This window comes from Lissotriton vulgaris, chromosome 10 (assembly GCF_964263255.1).
Source record: "Lissotriton vulgaris chromosome 10, aLisVul1.2, whole genome shotgun sequence".
NCBI classification, from domain to species: Eukaryota; Metazoa; Chordata; class Amphibia; order Caudata; family Salamandridae; genus Lissotriton; species Lissotriton vulgaris.
This window is the reverse complement of record NC_141698.1, coordinates 80,924,924-80,944,696: the sequence shown is the minus strand read 5'-3', so window position 1 is coordinate 80,944,696 and position 19,773 is coordinate 80,924,924. Positions and strand designations below refer to the sequence as shown.

The window sequence follows — 19,773 nt, the reverse complement described above, 5'->3', positions numbered from 1 at the left end:
AAGCTGAGGCCATACTTGTTTGGCACTCACTTCAAGATTCAGACCGACCATAAGCCCCTCTTATGGCTAAATCAGATGAAGGGTGAAAACCACAAACTGCTTAGGTGGTCCATTTCCCTACAGGGGATGGACTTTACAGTGGAACATAGACCTGGTACTGATCATGGCAATGCCGATGGGCTCTCCAGATATTTCCACTTAGAACAAGAAGACTCACCTGGTCAGGTTAGCTTATTGTCCCAAAGTTTGGGGGGGGGGGGGGTGTCATGTAGGAGAGTAGGGTCTGCAATCCTATGATCACCCAGATTTTTTTGCTTTTGTTTCACTGGTTTACGACTTTCTCTGGCTGTGGGCCTGCCAATCAGACCCACAGCCTGGCTGTTCTCTCTCTAAATTACAACATGCACCCTAGGTGCATTTACCAATTGGTACTGGGCCACCTTATCAGACCCTGTAACTCAGGGCATAGGTGTACCCAGGGCCTACCAGGGGCTGAAGCATGTATTATGCCACCCCTGGCTGGCCTCCTAAATTTGACACAACTGGCTGCATGACAGCTGGGGCAAAGTCGTGTAATCACCCTTTGCTGTAGATATAGTATACCTATATCTAACCCTAAAAATGGACACACAGATTCCTATCAGTCACTCCTATGGCAGGCCTGGACAATCCCGAAGGCAGAGTGCTTGGAATCGTCTGAGATGGTGCTCTGGCATGAGCTGAGCCCGTCTGCAGCTTGCGGAACCAAGTCCTAATAGCTGTTCCATGATAACGCATACCATATACTCTTAAGTGCATTATAATCCTCGCGGTTAAATGCTATCTTTGGTATTGCTTTCTCAAAACATGTCGAGTAAGGTGTCATACGAATTGGAATACTAACCCCTCGCCAATTCTGGCGACGGGGTTAGCATTCCACCCTTCTAGAGGGACACGACATGTATGTAACTGTGAACCCCGGTTAAAGTTAAACGAAGCCTCAGCTCCACAAAATGGATGCTGCCACCACAGACACGAGTCTGACCTCCTGCTGCTGGGAGTCCTTCCAGCGAGGAGAGCTTGGACAAAGGGTTTCCTGTCCGGGGCGGTGCTAGCACCATCCCAGACAGGGTTTTGTGTATCCTGGGTAGGCAGGGCTTTACAGGAAGGTGACTGCTGAGTGGCACCCCGGTGCTCACTACGCATAGGCCGGTCAGAACCAGTTCCAGGGGCAAACCAGCCCCTGGCCTGGGGAAAGTCCGGCATGGGAGAGGGGTGTAACCACCCCCCTCCTAGTCCCACCCATAGGCAGGACGTAGTCACCGGGTCAGCCCCTTTTCTTAGTATAAAGATAGGAGCGGGCCCCCTGTTCAAATTAGATCATCTTTGGAATCAAGACACGACTTTCTGCAAAAGGACTTCAAGATTTCTTCTTCAAGATTCTCCCTTGTGACTAAGGAGTAGTCACCCTGCATCCGCAGGAACCATCTTAAGAACACTGCGGTCAGCTGCAAGTCCTTCCTCAGGAATCCGACGACACAGCTCGACGAGACCCGGCTTCCCTGGCACCTCTGACCTCTACTCACCTCTACAGCCAAGCTGAGAACAGTGAGTAAGACGAGACCTCGAGGGACCAACTATCGCCAAGACTGCACGACTTCTTTACAGCACGGCCGCCGAGCGACCCTCTGGTGAGTGCTTTGGGGTCCGAGAAGCCCCGACCCTGAGCAGCTCCAGCACCGAAGATCAGCCTCCCAGCATCTCCACGATCTGCGTGGGGCCCTTCTGCTTTTTGCTGCTCACCGCGTTGTTTGGCTACTAGCCCGCTGGCTTGTGGCCTTCTTAACGACGCCCGACGACATCACTGCTGCTGGTCTGGTTGCTCCAGACTGGCCCTTGCTCCCTTCCAAGAGAGGAGCACCCCGGACCCTCCTGGTCCACTCAAGACGCCATTTTAGGTCCACCGCGTGGGCTTGAATTAGCCAAGGCTTTGTTGCCCAATCCTGGGTCCAGCGACGCCGACAGCTTCATCCATCGTGGGACAGCTCGCTCCTCCATCCTGGTCGCCGACAACGCCTCCTGGTCCGTGAGATCTGCAGAGTACAGCGTCGCCCACTCACCTAGTCGAGGTGACTACCATCCGGTGCCCTCCTGGTGCCACCTGACTACTGGCTAGTAGTCACGAACTTGGTCCCCTCTGCTTTCAGGTGTCATCCATCTTCAAGATCCAGGCTTGGATCACTTCGAACTCTCTTCACTGGTCGCCTGCCAGCATCTTTCTTCCAGGCTCCTGGTCCGTCTACGAGGATTCCCGACGTCTTTTGAGACATATGCAGCTGCAGCCCCTGGGCTAGGTAACTTCGGCATCTCGGTGCACCAGCATAGCCTCACTATCCAAGGGTCAGAATCCACTTTCGTTTTCCTCCTACCAGGTCGGGTTCGCCCGAGAACACTAACTTTGTCTTTACTAGCTACCATAGACTTTGTCCCGCATCACGCGTGAGAGTGCACACTCTGCACCCGAGTCCCCTGGGTCTCCTAGAAGTAATCTAACGATTCTATAGTCAAGTCCTAGCGATTCCAAAGCCTATTAGTACTGTACTTACCCGCTAGTAATTTCGCATTCCACTTTCAGAGTATATGGTTTTCCGTGCCCCTCGGGCATTTGTGTATACTGTGCTAACTTAAGTATTTTCGTAAGAGTTTTGTTTTGTGCTTAGTACCCTGTCCTCAAAGAGTACAGGGCTGTTGCGATTTTAATAAATACACTGTTTATTTTCATAACACTTGTGTGGTGTCCTTTCACTTGGTATTCAAGGGGTATATGTGTGGTATAACAGCTGGCTTAACACGCCCTCTCGAGTCTTTAGCCTTAGACTGCTCGTATCCACGCTACTAGGATAGCTGGTCTATAAGGTTGACTTACAACCAATCATCAATAAGGGTTGTCTGGACTGATACATAGTGTTCACTAGAATAGTGAGCACTGCATATCAGGCCAACTTCTCACACCGCCTCCCCCACACACACACTTTTTGTCTGGTATTCGATGCAATTTTGACTGGAAGTGCCCTGGGCCCTGTAAGTCGCTGTTATGTGCCTAAATGTAGTACATGTTTTTCCGACATAGGATAACATTACGACTCCCAAAAATTGCACTGCCAACTTTAGAAAACTGTAAAAATTCATAACTCAAAAAGTACTTAACCGATTCCGATGATCTTGGCATCTAAATTCACATAAAAGCGTGTGTTATTTTTATAAATTGGTGTTGGATTTCTGTGTTGCGTGTATGTCTCACTTACCAACTTTGTGTGTGCAACAAATGTTTAGCACAAACCTCTAATATGCCCAACTGCTCGCCCACACTACCAGAAAAAAGAGCATTTGGGGTATCATGTGTGCCTCCGTAAACTGATTGGGGTTTGCATGGACTTTTTACACAGTTTACCTCTTTTTGGTACACTATATAAAGAGCCAGCTTCCTACATAATGCAAATATGAGAATATACTTTAAAATATAACATTAAAGTTGGCATTGGTGATCCTTGTCCCCCAATATGCACTCAATATTTATGAACATAAAATTAGGAGGACTAAGTTAGCATCTTCTTCGCATTGAACACACTTTGATAACAGATGTGAATTGTTTGCAATTTCAAACAGGAAACATTCAAAAGCAAATATTTGTACATGCTGCATAGCAATCATCCTTCTTTACTTTGCAAAACGGACGGATACTATAAAGTGCTAAAGCAGTTTAACATCCAGTAATTCTGCCATCCTTCTTGTTTTCCACCTTTTTCCATCTCCTTTTTCCTTCCTCTTTCTTACCTTTCACTCCTTTGCGTGAATCCCCCCCCCCCCCACGTGTGAGTGTGGATGAGAGTATGGACCCTCCTGGTTTTTTTTCTTTTCCCCTTCGTTCTCCTCAGTCATCTTTTCATCTTCCTTACAGTTCCCCACCATTATCCATTGATTATTTTCTATGCATTTGTGGATCCATGAGCCCTCCTTCATGGTGTCATTCCTTGCCCTTCTAGGGACCCTATTATGTGGAAACTCAGCATGTCATATGGTCAGTATTTTATTTCATTATGTATTCTATTGTTTCCGGCTGTATTATTGTGTCATGAATGACATTTCATGTTTCTCGCCCCCTCCCTGTTTTTATATTGTGTGTTCAGATTTCCCAATAAAAAATTGCAAAACACAATAAAACTTAAGCAACCTGTTGTATTAATGGCGCCTAACTGGGGCTAGGGGAACAAACAAGTCTGGGCCGCAGTAATTCAAATCATCTTCAGCACATTTAGGGAATACAAGTGGTGCAGTCATTTGCTAACCATAACATGGTCTGAAAACCCTTCAGCTGAGTGCAAGTCATTACAAAAACAAAGTTCTGCTTAGATTCAGCTTATACTTTAGAGTACCTCTCCAGTTAGGTCCATCATGACGAAAAGGAGAGCCTTAAGGAAGGTTTGCTGATTCTGAAGGACCCAAATCAGTGGTAGGCGTTCCATCAGAAATTTTATGGACACAACACCACCCAATTTTGCATACCACGCTTGTTCATAACAGCAGGCACATAGACGCTCCACGATGTAGGAAAACAGAGGTAGCTGGCAAGCCTGAAATAAAGAAAAGGGCAAATGAAAACGGTCCCTGCATCAGCCAAGCCACACTGTTTGACCATCACTAACTAATTCAACATAAATACATGACCAACACTCTTGAAAACCATGTCCAAATTAACAAATAACAGCCATCCTTCCATTATGATGTGCAAGCCCCAAGACGGCACTTTCCATTTTGAACCTTTGTGTTACTTTACTAGCCAGATGCAGAAAAATGCATATTCAAGGGAAAGAAAGTTTATCTTTTACAGTGTTCTCTCTTACTTGACAGCATGTGACTCAGTACATGATCATTAAATTGCTGCATCTTGGTAACCTTTGTAAAACTAGTTTAATGATTCAATGGAGCAGGGAGTAGTCTACCATACAATGTTTTAAGCTTTGATTTGGAGCTTTAAAAAGGTAGTTCATCCCCAAAGGAGATAGGGGAGAAAGAGAAACCTACAATAGTAGGCATGTATAATGCACAAATAGGGACATTCTCTAAGACCGCCTATTTGTACAAAAAAAAAAAAAGAGTGAGCAAACCCTCAGGAGAGGGCACAGAGTCTCGGTAAAATCTGTTACTGCATTAAATCTCTCACAAGGAGCGCAATTTCTTTAACAAAACCTTCTACTGAAGGTAAATCTAAAAGCTACAGAGGTCAGTGCTTTGATATTGACCAAACAGTAATACAAATCACTTTCCCTTGCCAATAAAACACTCTTTGGCAATAGCTGTAGGGTTAGGATCGGAAGGACATTAATATAATTTTGAAATTGAAAATCACTCCATACAATTTAACTATCGCAACACGTTAGATGTACCCTTTCTTTCGAGCCCAGGATGATACCGGCCACATCAAATATTACAGCAAGTGCCACTTCTCCTATTTTGCAGAGTTCCTTCTCCTCATAAGCCATACATATAGCTATCGCATCAATTAACACCAATGGATCCATGCCTTTAGAGCCATTTTCCTCGCTGTGAAACATGGCAGTACTGGGTTGACTCCCAACCTGGTAGCACTGCAGCAGAAAGGGACCTAGAAGAGAAACAAATAAGTAATTGGCATAAAAAAGACCAATAAATCATTACTGATTTCCTAAATGGAAGTGCTCTTTCGACTTAAACAGAGTATCTGCTAACGGAAACAAAACAAAAACAATGCTAATCATATAGCTTTCACATCAGAATAGAAAACAGTTTCAAGGGATCACATCAAAGAAAAGAACAGCTGCCAGCATAAAGTATTTAGCATGAAATTAAATCAGACAACTAAATGGATGCAAGGATTCCAACTAGGAATTGTTGTTCAGAACAGATGCTACAAATGAACTGCTTCTAATCAATTACAATAGAACGTTTTTCATCAGAAATCTTAGTTCGCTTTTAGTGCCATTTCTACTGAAATAATCACTAAGCAATTCAACCTGCGTGCAAAATACCTGCACTTATGCAAGCTATAAATAAATTAAGACGTTTCTTTAGAAAACCCATTTTCATATACCTTCAATGATGTATTTGGCAATTATAATTTATTTTCATAAAAATAAAAAAAGAGGCCAACTGTATGTTTTGACAAATTACCAATTTTAAAAAAAGTGATGAGCTCTATCTTAGATAACTGCACGCTTCTGGGGTGGTGGGAGGGTGTATATGAATTTACAGTACTACACTAAAGGTATGTAATGTTTCCATTCGTAGAAAATGTGACTGCATGTCCTACATAGATATTGAAGCACGGTCTCCTGTAAGGTGCACCTAGCGAACAGATGAAGCAGATGTCAGGAACAAGGTTTTTAATACTATCTGGCCAATTAAATATATTTGACGGACCGTGTTAGCCACAGTGTAGTGTTTGGTGAAGAAGGGTGGTGTTGACCATGTAACAGATTTGCAGATGTCTGCAAGGACTGTTTCCCAAGTAGGTCACTGTAGGAAGGTGACTCTTCCCTTATGAGTGAGCAGGGGCTTACTATGCAATCCCAAAGTGGGGTAGTGTGGTCGAGCAGCCTTAGGCTTAACACATAGGAGCGCAAGACATTTCAAAATATACACACAATGATCAATAAATGACACACATTGTAAGAAAGTAGCTCTGTATATACTGGACCAAAGTAAGGTACAGTGTGCACAGAGTCCGCAGTCCCCAGAGGTTTGGTAGAGGCTAAAGTTAGATATAACCTTACTCTCTTAAGTGGAAGCTTGGTCGAGCAGTAATGCAGTATCAGAGGACAGTGGAAAGCATTTGTTGTACACACCCAATCAGCAAATGGTCTCACACACTCAAGAACTGAACTCTAGGCCAATTGTTTTGTATCAAAAGATATGGTTGTTTTATTTTAGAACCAACAAGGTATCAAAATATACTTTCTCAGAATGAGTGACTTTAGTTAAATACTTTTCAAATAGGCAATAGACTTTTTAAGTACAATTACACTTGTTGCAATAGGCAACACCATTTCCAACACAATATAACATTGAGCTCAATGGAAATATCTAGTAAAATGCAATTGATTGCTTTATAGATTACTTTTTTAACCACAGGACTGGATCCAGATTCAGTCCCGGGAGATCTACTGTAAAAAGTAGAGTAAAAGCGTTTTGGTTACAGTAGTGATTTTTAAGGAATATTATTGTATTTTCAAAGCTGACACTTAAAATCTTTTCAGTGAAAACCAAGCAATGTTATCCTATAGAAGAAAATTCAAGTTACGGGTAAGTACAGTTATAATTACTTTTAGGTTCAGTGCTGGGCTGAAAGATACAGCATTGGGTTCTCTCCTGATAGCAGGTGAGTTAATCGGAATTTGTTGTTCAGCTGATTTTAGATGAATATTCTAAAGTTTCAAAACGCCACAGTTAGAAGAATTTCCAAGTGAAACCAGTTAATGTTACCCTATGGAAGGAAAATGAGTTATTGGCTTTTAGGTAAGTATTCGACTTGCAGAGTTAAGGTTCTGGGAATAGACTCAGGGGTCTGCCAGGGTCGGAAAGGTACAGTAGTTGCACCCACAGCGGCACAGGGGCAGCAGGATGAAGAGAGAGTATGCCCAATGCTATCCTATGGAGGATAGGGGGCCTTCGGTTGCTGCCTGCAAACAAGCAGGCCACGCGGCTGTGGGAGCTGAGCTCCTGGTTGTTAGACCTGTCCACTTGTGGGTGGTCTCCCCCTATTTTATTTCTCTCTTTCTGACTCACATTTTTTTCCACTAATTCTTTTTCGTGTAGCCTTAGGTCTCCGGGCGCCTCAACACTACCAATCAGTGTTGAGGCGCAGGTGCGCCTTCCTAAAATGGTGGGATGGGAGAGCTTCATAAAATGGACGACTGCTGGAAATTACCTCAGAGCTCTGGCCCATAGGATAGCATTAGGGGGTTGCAGAACCTTTCGGTCCACTCTAGTGACCTGGGCCCAGGCTATATAAGGGAAGACACTGGGCAGCAATTTTATCACTGCTGGGCTGGCTGGAGTGCAGACTACAGCGTCAGGGGGATTGTGTCTCAGGCTAATTTGACTGCTCCTAGGGGCTGCGAGTTCTCTGAGGGTGCTGCCCTCCTTCCTGTTAATCTGGCCCTGTCGGAGAAAAGATCTGAGAGCACAATCCCCCAGTGTGTCCATACACCAAGAAGATTAATTCATTTGGACTCCTGAAGTGAGGCTGGGTTTTAACCTTTGCCCTTGCCTCCTGTTTTGCCCTTGTTAGAAGCGTGCTGACCTTGCCAGCGAGTCTGCCGCCTAATTCTGCCAGCGCTGCATCGTTCATCACAGCTGGCCTGGGTGCTGAGATGGGCCGAGCGTGAGGAAAAGGGGGAGGTACGCGAGCCTCTGGGGGGGTACGCGAGCCTCTGAGGGAGACGCTGGGCGGGGTCGCGTAGCGCGTCTCCTCTCTGCCGAAGCTCCTCTGAGGAGTAGAAGCTGCCGCAGACCTTCGGAAGGCCGAATCAACCGTCAGCTTGACTCTCCAGAGAGACAGGAGAGAACGCGCGAGGAGGCCCACATGCTTTGGGGCCTCTGAGGTGTCCGCGTCACGGCTCGGCTACGGCCCATGCCCTGCCTCAGGCGAAGTGCCATAAGTCCTGAGCGGGAGGTCGGGGGAAGTTCGGCCCGCAGACTCGTTCTGCGGAAAGTGTGACAGAGGCGCCGGACGGGCGCAGAGGTATCGGGGGACAACTCAATGGAGGGTGTTGCTGAAGGAAAGAAGCCATTCAGGGAGGGGGGGCTGTAACGACCGGGGGGGGAGGTGCCAAGAACTAAGCCCCTAAGTTGATCCTCTCTCTGGTAACAACGTGGCTGGCTAATATTAATTGAGTGGGTTCCAGACCTCTCTTCCCCCTCTGGAGTAAAACCTCCATCAGTACTTTCTTGCGCAGGAGCTAGGAAGAGACAGCGCACTCTGGCTATGAAACCACTGTTGTTCTAATCTCAATGTATTTACCAGCTTGATTCAAATTGATGCAAAAACCTGCTAAATCAAAACTTAATGTACTTACATATTTGCTCTAAATGGATACATACCTCTGCCAAATTCAGTATTTAATGTACTTACCTGCTTAGTTTAAACTGCTGCATGTACCTGTTGATTTATATGAATATACTTCCCTGCTGATTGCCTAGTTGAATGTATTTAAATACCTGGTCCTTTGACTATTGTGAGGGAATTCAATACAATGTACGGTGTAAGTAATGCAGTTAAACCAAAAATGGAATGTCCAAAGCCCTAATTTATCCACTATCAGAAACCTCACCCCCTTTTTAATGCAAGAAAAAGATAAAGCCTCTCTATTTTCTATTTAACCAAGATGGTGTGGTGTCATTTTTGGTGGGTTTGCGCTGGGGTGTTATAGAGTGAGCTGCGCAAGTACGTCACAATTGCCTTCTAGACTTAGCCTTCTCACTCTGTGCCTTGCTACCCTAAGTGGGCCGGTGGGCCCGGTTCCAACACAGGTCACTTACTCAGGGCAAGTGGGATAAGTAAAGAAGGGTAATTGCTGCGCTTCCAGCAGCACTCGGGCAGCTGGGTGTAGGGTGCTTTTGAGCCTTCGGGCGCTCATTGTTAATCAATGGAAGAGTTAAAAAATGAACAAAGGCTGCAGACTCTGGGACGGAGATTCATCATGTGCGACCACAACTTCGAGAGGTAAGTTGGGATCTTGGAGAAAAGGTAGGTACCCCAGAGGATGGCACAGGGGATCGCAGGGCGCCGGGCGGTCTTTTGGTGTTGGGAAATCTCACTCTCAGCTGGTTGCGGTTGGAGGGGTCCCTGGTTCTGAGCTGCATGTGTCGTCTGGTTCGTCGAGGATGGTCTTTGGGCACTGGAGTCTGGGTCACTGTCGCCGGGGGGTTGTCCTCGTGGTCTTTGTTCACTCAGACACAGGCCAGGCTTGGCGGGTGCAGAGTGGGCTGGATTTGTGGTTCCTGGCTGGCACCAGGAGTGTTGCTGTTTGAGCAGAACCACTGCTCATGGGAGTCCCAGTCTTTTTAGAGGTTCAAGGCAGGCAGGTCCTCCGGGGTTTTCGAGGTTGCTCTCCGCAGGAGACGCCAGGATTTAGCAGGAGCAGGTTCAAGGATCAACAGGCCTGTAGGGTTCTGGGGCCAAGTCAGTTGGTGTCGTCCTCTTGTTAGCAGCTGCACGGCAGGTCTTCTTGTTTCTTGTTCTTCTTCTTCTTCTTGTTGCTATCGGGATCTGAGGAAGGAAGGTTCAGGGTGCCCCTAAATACTAAATTTAGGGGTGTTACATGTAGGGCAAGGGCAGGGACCAATGGGTCCCTGTTCTGGGGTGGGTACACCCCCTAGCCTGCTAATCTCCTGTGGGAGGGGGGCAGGAGCCTAGCTGTGATTGGGCAGGGCTCCCCATCTTCAAGATGGCTGGAGCCCAGGGTCGTGATTCACCTCGCCTCTCCCACCTGAGGGGTGGGGTTGGCACAGGCTGGCACACCCCCCTTCCTGACGTAGGGTTTCCCGCCAGTCTTCCTGCCAGAGTGGGGGTTAGAACTGGTGGGGGCCAGTTGCTGAGTACAGCAAGTGGCCTGGAGAAGCTCACAAAGGCGGCATGCCTTTGAAGCTTCCCCCTGCCCATCCTGGGGGAGGAGACCTAGCACCTCGCCCAAGTTGTGCATTGTTGCAGGCCCAGGCTCTCCACCCAGCAGACATGTTGCTGTGTGGCAGACTGGGCAGCCATTCAGACCAGACGTGGATTGTAGGTTAGGTTTCAGGGGGCATCTCTAAGATGCCCTCTGTGGTGCATTTTACATTAAATCCCACACTGGCATTGTGGGTTTAATGTGCTGAGAAGTTTGATATCAAACTTGCCAGTCTTCAGTGTAGCCATTATGGTGCTGTGGAGTTCGTAATGACAACCTCCCAGCACCGTATACTCTTAATGGCATCAATGCACTTACAGTGCCCAGAAATGGCCCTGAGTACTGTAGGGGCACAGGGCTCATGCACCTGTGCCCACACCAATGGCATAGGGCATCCAGCTAGAGGGGTGACTGATGTATGCCAGGGCAGTGGGTTTGTGGGCATGGCACACAGAGATGTGTGCCATGTTGACTGTTTGTTTAGTTCTGCACCAAGACACTCAGCTGCAAAGGCAGGGAGTGTATGTTAGGGTACAGGGTCCCTAAGGGTGGCACAATAAGTGTTACATCTCTTAGGGGTCTTCTCTGGTCACCATGCCCTTGGGTACTTAGGGTACCATTTACTAGGGGCTGACAGGTGGCCAGAGATGCCAATTGGGTTTTATTTTCAACAGTTTTAGGGAAGGAACACAGGTCCTGGGGACCTGGTTGGCAGGAGCCCAGGGCACACTCCGTCAAAGCACACAAGCAATTCAGCAAAAAGTGGGGGCCTCTGCCTCTCATTGGATAACATTGGGCCTAACTACCTCTGCACCCCGCTGCCCCTGTGCCGCTGAGGGTGTACCAACTGTGCCTACCTGACCCTGGGAGACCCCTGGGTCTATGCCCAGAACGTTAACTCCGCCAGATGAGTAATTACCTAAAAGCCGATAACTCACTTTTCTTCCACAGGCTAACATTGACTGGGTTCACTGTGTGGAGTTTTGGAACCTTAAAATATTCACTTAAGATCAGCCAAACAACGAATTCCGATTTACTCACCTGTGATCAGGAGAGACCTCAGTGTTGCACCTTCTAAACCAGCACAAACCCTGAAGAGTAATTTTAACCGTACTTACCAGTAACCTGAATTTTCTTCTATAGGAATCCATGGACTGTTTTTCTGTGAAATTTCTTCTAATTGTCGATTACTACCAAAACGTAATTACTTACCTGTCTTAGGTAGAGGTCCCAGTACTGAACTTGGGAGTCCAGTACCGGATTACAAACGTAACGTGAACATACTTTACCTGCAAATTGAATTTTCTTACATAGGAAACCATTGACAGTTTTTCTGTGAAATTTCTTCTAAGTGTCGATTTTTGCAAACTACAAATATTCTTTCAAAATCGTACCAACTTCCAAAACGTAATTACTTACCTGTTTTAGATAAAGGACCCAGTGCTGAACCTAGGAGTCCTGTACTGGATTACAAAAGTAACGAGAACCCACTTTACCTGCAACTTGAATTTCCTTCCATAGGATAACATTGGTAATTTCAGCTGAAAAAGTTTGTAAACTTTTAAAATACAATTATACTCTTTACAAATCACTACTGTAAACAAAACGCTTTTACTTAACTGTTTACAGCTCAAGTCCCTGGACTGAATCTAGGATCCAGTCCTGTGATTAGAAAAGTTATCCATAAAGTAATCAATTGCATTTATCTAGAAAAACCCATTGAGCTCAATGTTAATTTGTGTTTGAAATTGTGTTGCCTATTGCAACCACTGTAACTATTGTACTTACAAAGTCTATTGCCTATTTGCAAAGTAATTACTTAAAAGTCACTCATATGGAGAAAAGTATAGGTTGATACCTGTTGGTACTAAAATAAAACAACTATATCTTTTGGTATAAAACAATTGGCTTAGAGTTCAGTTCTTGAGTGTGTGAGACCATTTGCTGACTGATTTCACAACAAATGCTTTACACTGTCCTCTGATACTGCCTTACTGCTCGACCAAGCTACCACTTTGGAGAGTAAGGTTATATCTAACTTTAACCTCTGCCATACCTCTGGAGACTGGGGATTCTATGCACATGGTCCCTTACTTTAGTCCAGTATATATAGGGCCACTTTCTTACATGGAGCATAAGAGAAAAGTAAACAGGGGAGGGGCTTGAAAATGGGGCAAAGAAAGGTAATGCGCAAGCAGCTTTTTGGAGCAGGTGTCCGTGATCTTGGAGGTGAAATGCAGGTCCTCCATCTTAAATAAGAGAAACAAAGTTTGTGGTACAGGTTTTCGGTGCTGCTGCACAGGCTTCAGAAGGGCCTGGACACTCCTGGATATCATACCTTTTGCAGACTTCAGACGAGTGTGTCTGATTGGGCAGAATAAAATTCCATGTTCTTTCAGTTTATAATTTGCTTTGAAAGGTGTGTTTGACAGCAATGTAAGGAGCATAAATGGAACTAGAAATTGGATTTCACTCAAATGTGCTTCAGGTGTGCTAGAATTGTTCTTCGAGTAAGCCTTTGCACCGATCAACTAACCCTTTGCTTGGAGTTGTACCGCTCATGTTTAGAGATGAACGTTTTTCAAGCCAGGACAATGGACCGTGAACAGCCAGTGAATGCAATTAAGTTAAATCTCCTTGAATTGCAGATCGTGTATTTAAACTTCAATAGTCTAGAAAACTTCACAAGCCTGTAAATTCTGATCTGAATGTAGATTTTTGTGCTAGACTTTTACAATCAAAAAGGTCTAAGATTTTTTGGAGGTCATGATCATTTGAGAAACTTTTTATTTGTTATTTTGGGCTCTAGTCATTAGTGAATATAAACGCTTCCAGTGCTCAATGCTGCTCGTAAAGCTGTGCTGCCTCGGATGAGGCAATTTATTTACATCTGACACTAGCTGCTACTGAAATCACACGCACTTCAGCACTCCAGTTGAGACAGTAGAAAATCATACTTTTCTGTGCAGTTCTGGTTTATTTCACTGTACCCAAGCTGCTGAGTGTGGGTTAGCTTGGTAAGAGGTGAGTGCAATGGATCAGGAACCAAGGACCAATAGGGATAACACTGAAAGGATCACCTAAACAAATCTTTGTGTTAGGTATTGCAAGGCCATGTAGAATTTATTTAAAAAAATACTTGTGATAACAAAATAATGTGCATCTGTATAGGTTACAGGAAAGGAATGTACATAAGTTACAGCACATTACGGAATTCTACATTACAGGTTTAAAACAACGCACTTACCACACTGCTGAGCCACGGCAACCATAGTGTAATGACGAATTAGACTGGCTACAAACGGTAAAGCACTGGGCCTCAGATCTTTAATGACCGCCGACATGAATGCTCCGGTTAGAGCCTGTTCAAAAGTCTTACGGGCAGGAGTGTCCTGGGCTTTGTAACGATGTGAAATGATTACGCTGGGGATGGACTTTTCAGTGAAGCTGGAAAGAAAACACAATTTTATTGAAGTCATCAAATGTCTTTGTGTGTCTTGTTTTGCTCGGATCTCGTCCTTTTATGTACACCTTAATCGTGAAGAATAACAGCCATATTCATGGAGATCGCCATAAACCAAATAAATAGTTCAAGGAAATAAAATGGAACTGAATTAAAGGTGAGCTCTTGCTTTAGAGAAGCCAAAAATAGCCATAAGTGGCATTTAATCACCACCTAAACCAATATCAAAATATACTGCAAGGCCTAACGTTGTGTTGCTTTTATCAATACAGAATAACCCAGCAACAAATGGGATTGAAAAAAGACTAAAGGTCATGGATTTTTCAGCATTCATGCGGTTCAAAGACGTACGTGCTGTTAAGAAAGATAGAGAAAAAATTACTGACTGCAATGTCTCGACCTCTACGGTGCCCTCTGGGTTCATGTCCTAATAAATCTTGTACTAGCAGCAGCGCAGTTTTGTAAAGATTAAGTGTTTGATACCAAATACCGTAGATTTCAGTAAAGCCAACTTGTAGCTGGTAAACTCGTAATGACCAGTGCCCAGTACACATACATACGATGGCTTCCCTGTTCACTTGTATCATCTAGTAATTAGACTATACAGCACCGGGGCATATATGTTCATGCAGTAAGCCCTTACATGTAATATAATGCACCTTGCCTTTGGGCTACAAGGCCTGCTGTAGGGAGAACTTACATATATATTTCATGCAGTGACTTGGGCACGGCACACAGTGAGTGTGTCATCACATGTTTTAACTCATGGTTTGCACCATTACACACAGTCTGCAAAGGCAGGCTGCATGCAATTTGTATGGGGGTCACTCGGGGGGGGGGGGGGGGATAATACATGCTGCAGCCCTTAGGGACCCTCTTTGGTACCCATGTCCTAGGCACCAGGGGGGCCACTTACTAGCGACTTACAGGGGAGCCAAAGTGTGTGCCAATTGGGTTACAATTAGACCATTTTATCATGTTTTAGGGAACTGGTACTGGCACCTTTTTAGCATGGACTCGGTGCACATCAGTCGAAAAGTATCAGTATCAGTGGCAAAAAGGGAGGGTGACTGTGACAAAATAGGGCACTTTCTTACTGTAGGCGCTAAATATTCCGCTGAATATAAACAAGCAACAACAATGGGAGGGAGAATTAGTGCAAACAACAATGACGGGAGGCAGACGGGTGGAAGCAACAACGAGTAAGCAAGGACAACGGGGGAAGCAACAACAAAAAAAAAGTACTTTTGGAAGAAGACTATTAAAAGACAGTTAGCAGTATGTGGTCCAAGTTAAGGAAGGTCTATAGCCAAGTGACAAAATCAAAATGTGTTTATATGGAGATCATGGTTGATATAGCTTACATATGAAATTGAGAATGGAAAGTCTAACTATATATAGATAATCTCAAACAATGAAATATTCTCATTTGATTTTATTGGTATATATTATATATATTTGTCAATTCTTTTAAGATTTACATATTTTTTATATATTCTTTTTGTGTTTTTCTCTTCTGTTTTTCTTTTCTTATAGTTGTTTTCAATATAACAAAAGTCAGTTAAAAGCATACTAGAAAAAATATATACATAACCAATAGACATGAGACTGAAAAAAATGTTGAAGGCAAAGCGGTAGATGTCACAACGCGCGTTTCGGCTCTTGAGCCTTCTTCAGGTTACCGTCTATTGCTAAAAATTTGTGCGAACTCAAACCTAATTCTTGGCTAGGATGTGAAGGGTCAGTCGATGTTTAGGGTTTCTTGATATCTTTAAATTATGAGGCAAATGGATGACAAGGATAAACGATAATAGCATCAAAGGAATTGTTCATTATCTGGGGATAGGCAAAGAATTGCTTCCCGGGAGTTGGGATCTGTGTAATAATTAATGTTCATATTGCCATATCTGCTGAGAGTGGCTGAAAGTTTCTAACTCCCGGTATTAAGAAGAACGACCGCCCGTGACTGAGGACGCTGGATACAAAACCGTATGTGGTCCATGCAAAATGATACAGATAAACGCACAAAGAGAAAAAGTTAAACCAGAATACATTGATGACCAATGAGAAGCAAGGAAATGAGAGTGACTATGAAGCAAATTAATGGTAAGGAATGAGCAGGCTCTAGGCCCCCCCCTTTTTTTTTTTTAAGTACCAACAGATCTTGCAAGTGACAGCGCATTTGTGGTCTCAGGTGAGACATAAAGATGAAGCAGGAATGTCTTGGAGTCCAACTGAAATGGCTGTAACTCAAGCAGTCTAATGTGGCAACCCTGCATTACAAGGAATCAAAGTTTAGGTGATAAACATAGTGAGTACCGGATGAAGACAAAACCTTGTTCTTCAGGTCACATGGCTCAGTTACTGCCAGCAATGCAGGTCCTGGGAGACCGCCAAATGCCATTCAAGAGATTCCTCAAGTGTAGTCTTCAATGAAAGAGACTACATAACTAAAGTGCTCAAAAGTGCCACCTCACATGTGTGTTGAGCAAAATGCAGGAAGCCAAGAGGCCCTGCAGCCATTACACTGACACAGCTAGATGTCAAAACTACTTCCGAAACATCCAAATGAAATCCAGAAAGTACCGGACTTGATTCACAGGGTAAGGGTTTCAATTCAATGGTTTCTATAATCATCCAAATGAAAGACACTGAACAAGTATAGATGGGATATGGAGAAAGCGGACAAAAAACAATAGAGGAATTCTGCTCTGGAGGTGGACCAAGAAAGTTGTGGAGAGCCAGTCTTCAATGCCATCTGATTAGGTATGGGAACTTATTTCCAAGTTGCGAAGGTGAGCTTGAAGCATAATCGAGGTGGGAGCAAGGAGTTTATCACGGACAGGTCCAGAAAAGGGCAAAGTTCCACATCATTCCTGGGAACTAAAAAGAGAACAACTAAAACCAACGGCATTTCTGCCGCTGAAACTAGTTTGATGGTCCACTTACTCAGGAGGGTCAACACATCCCTGGAGAGAATCTGGGCATAATCAAATGACAATGTTAAACAGGGAGAATGTGAGGGAGAGTGTCTTGGAACAGGAGTGTGTCGCTGTTCTCCACAATCTGAGACTCGGAGGTCCAAGATAAGCTCATAGTAAATTAAAAATGCACCCCTCACACTTATCACTTTTCCATTCACTGGATGCCCATATTCAGCGGATAGCAATTGTTTTTGTGGAGAAAGAAGGCTGCTGCTATCTTAATGCCAATCTCTGGCACAGTGCCATCCCTCTGAAACATGACAAAACAGGGGTGGGGAATTCTTATCTCCCAACGCCCGAGACACCTAGATTTCTTACAAGGGCAAGAGGTTTTAATTTTTAACTTGTCCAAAGGACAAATAGACAGTCTTACTGTAATCCGATACACAGCTGTTCAACCATTTTGGTCACAGTCAGTTAATAAGGAGCTCTGAGCAGTTTATTGGCAGTGAAAGGGTCAATGCAAAAGCTGGGGCCTACACTTTAATTTCCCCAGAGCTGAACAACATCATGATGGAGTTGAGCTTAAAGTTGCACCTCTATATAAAACATCCACAGCACGGTCAGCTAAGAGTCTTTTTGCTTTCTCCCCGAGGCTCTTGTGTGGCTTCCAGGCCCTTCTCTGGTCCTTCCATTTTCTTCAAGCACAAGACACAGCTCCAGAACACTCTCATCACTGGAATGTAAGAGGCTGCCATAAGGGCCTCTCAGCTCCTGCTCTGACTTTAACCTTGTTACCCCCCTGCCTTTTATTCTGCGCTTCACCCTTGAGCCTCGAAACGGCCCCAAGATCCCTCCTCACCCTCGCCTCCGGGGGCCTAAAGTAAAGCCCATGCTTTCCCTTCTCATGCAGCCCCTGCACAACCCTCCTTTGCGGTTTGCTTTACCTGTACACCTTATGTTTCACCCGCTGCCTATACTTGCTTATCCCACCTCCTCTGTTGCTCACTCTGACTGCCCTGACCCGCTCCCCTTGGCCTCTCATATCTTACCTCTTCCAGGGCTTACATTAAAGTTAATTTGTTTGCCCATGGGGAATTCATGCAATCCTAAGGAACACCCTCATTTCTCTCCTTGCACTGGGCCTCTCGTCTCACTTTGTGCGTGCACCAGGGGCGTCTAAACAAGCCGCTGTAGCAGCTACAGCAGCTGTGGAGTCGCTAATGGGCCTCTTCTTCCTGCAGGTCCAGACAAAGGTTTATAATTGACATGAAAGTGTGGATGGATATATACATGGATGAATGAGTGAAAGGATGGATGTAAGGATGGATAAGTGAGCGAATGGATGGATGAGTGCAAGGGTGAATGAATTGATGGATGAGTGAAAGGATGGATGTAAGAATGGATGAGTAAAAGAATGGATTGATGAGTGAAAGAGTGAATGCATTAATGGATGGGGTGAAAGTGGATGGATGAGTGAAAGGATGGATGGTTGAATAAAAGGGTGGATTGATGGATGAGAGAAAGTGCATGAATGGAAGATGGAGTGGACGGATGGGTGGGTGGGCGGATGGGTGGGTGGAAGGAAGGATGGATAGATGGGTGGGTGGAAGGATGGATAGATGGGTGGAAGGATGGATAGATGGGTGGAAGGATGGATAGGTGGAAGGATGGATAGATGGGTGGAAGGATGGATAGATGGGTGGAAGGATGGATATATTGATGAATGGATAGATGGGTGAATAGTTGAGTGAAACAATGGATGGAGGGATGAGTGAAACGGTGGATGGAGGGATGAGTGAAAGAGTGAATCGGTATGAGTGAAAGTTCAAGTTCAATTCAAGTTCAAAAATTTGTATAGCGCACTACTCACCCAGAGGGTCTCAAGGCGCTTGAGGGAGGGGGGGGGTATTTTACTTATTGAATATCCAAGTTTTTAGTTGCTTTCTGAAGGAGAGGTGGTTCTGTGTAAGGCGGAGGTGAGTGGGGAGAGAATTCCAAGTTTTGGCCGCTAAGAAGGAGAAGGATCTACCCCCCATGGTGGATCTATGGATGCGCGGAATTGCGGCGAGGGCTTGATTGGACGATCGCAGTTGTCGGGTGGGGGTGTAAAAGGACAGGCGCGTGTTGAGGCATTTGGGTCCTAGGTCGTAGAGGGCTTTGTGTGCATGGGTCAGGAGACGGAACGTTATTCTCTTGTTGACGGGGAGCCAGTGGAGGTCTTTCAGGTGACCGGAAATGTGATCTTGGCGGGGGATGTCTAGTATGAGTCTGGCTGAGGCGTTTTGGATGCGTTGGAGTTTTTTCTGTAGTTTAGCTGTGGTTCCGGCGTAAAGGGTGTTTCCGTAATCCAGTCGGCTAGTGACCAGTGCGTGGGTGACCGTTTTTCTTGTTTCGGTGGGGATCCAACGGAAGATTTTTTTGAGCATGCGTAGGATGTTGAAGCATGATGATGAGACAGCGTTGACTTGTCTGGTCATCGAGAGGGAGGAGTCCAGGATGAAGCCCAGGTTACGTGCGTGGTCCGTTGGTATGGGTGCGGTTCCCAGGGCCGGTGGCCACCATGAGTCGTCCCAAGCAGAGGGGGATGAGCCTAAGATGAGGACTTCCATTTTGTCCGAGTTCAGTTTTAAACGGCTGTTCTTCATCCACTCGGCTACATCTTTCATTCCTTCGTGTAAGTTGGTTTGGCGGTGTTTGGGTC

General features: G+C 45.2%; 1 protein-coding gene across 2 annotated transcripts in view; it reads right to left on the bottom strand.

Annotated features, from left to right (window-relative positions):
* TRRAP (transformation/transcription domain associated protein) overlaps positions 1 to 19,773 on the bottom strand; it is a 737,638-nt gene that overhangs the window by 593,895 nt on the left and 123,970 nt on the right. For both annotated transcript variants that reach the window (XM_086940544.1, XM_086940545.1), the window contains exons 23-25: positions 13,930 to 14,129; positions 5,424 to 5,641; positions 4,413 to 4,610 (exon numbers count right to left, since the gene is read on the bottom strand). In XM_086940544.1, coding sequence (XP_086796670.1) covers positions 4,413 to 4,610; positions 5,424 to 5,641; positions 13,930 to 14,129 — 616 coding nt within the window. The remainder of the gene's footprint in view (positions 1 to 4,412; positions 4,611 to 5,423; positions 5,642 to 13,929; positions 14,130 to 19,773) is intronic.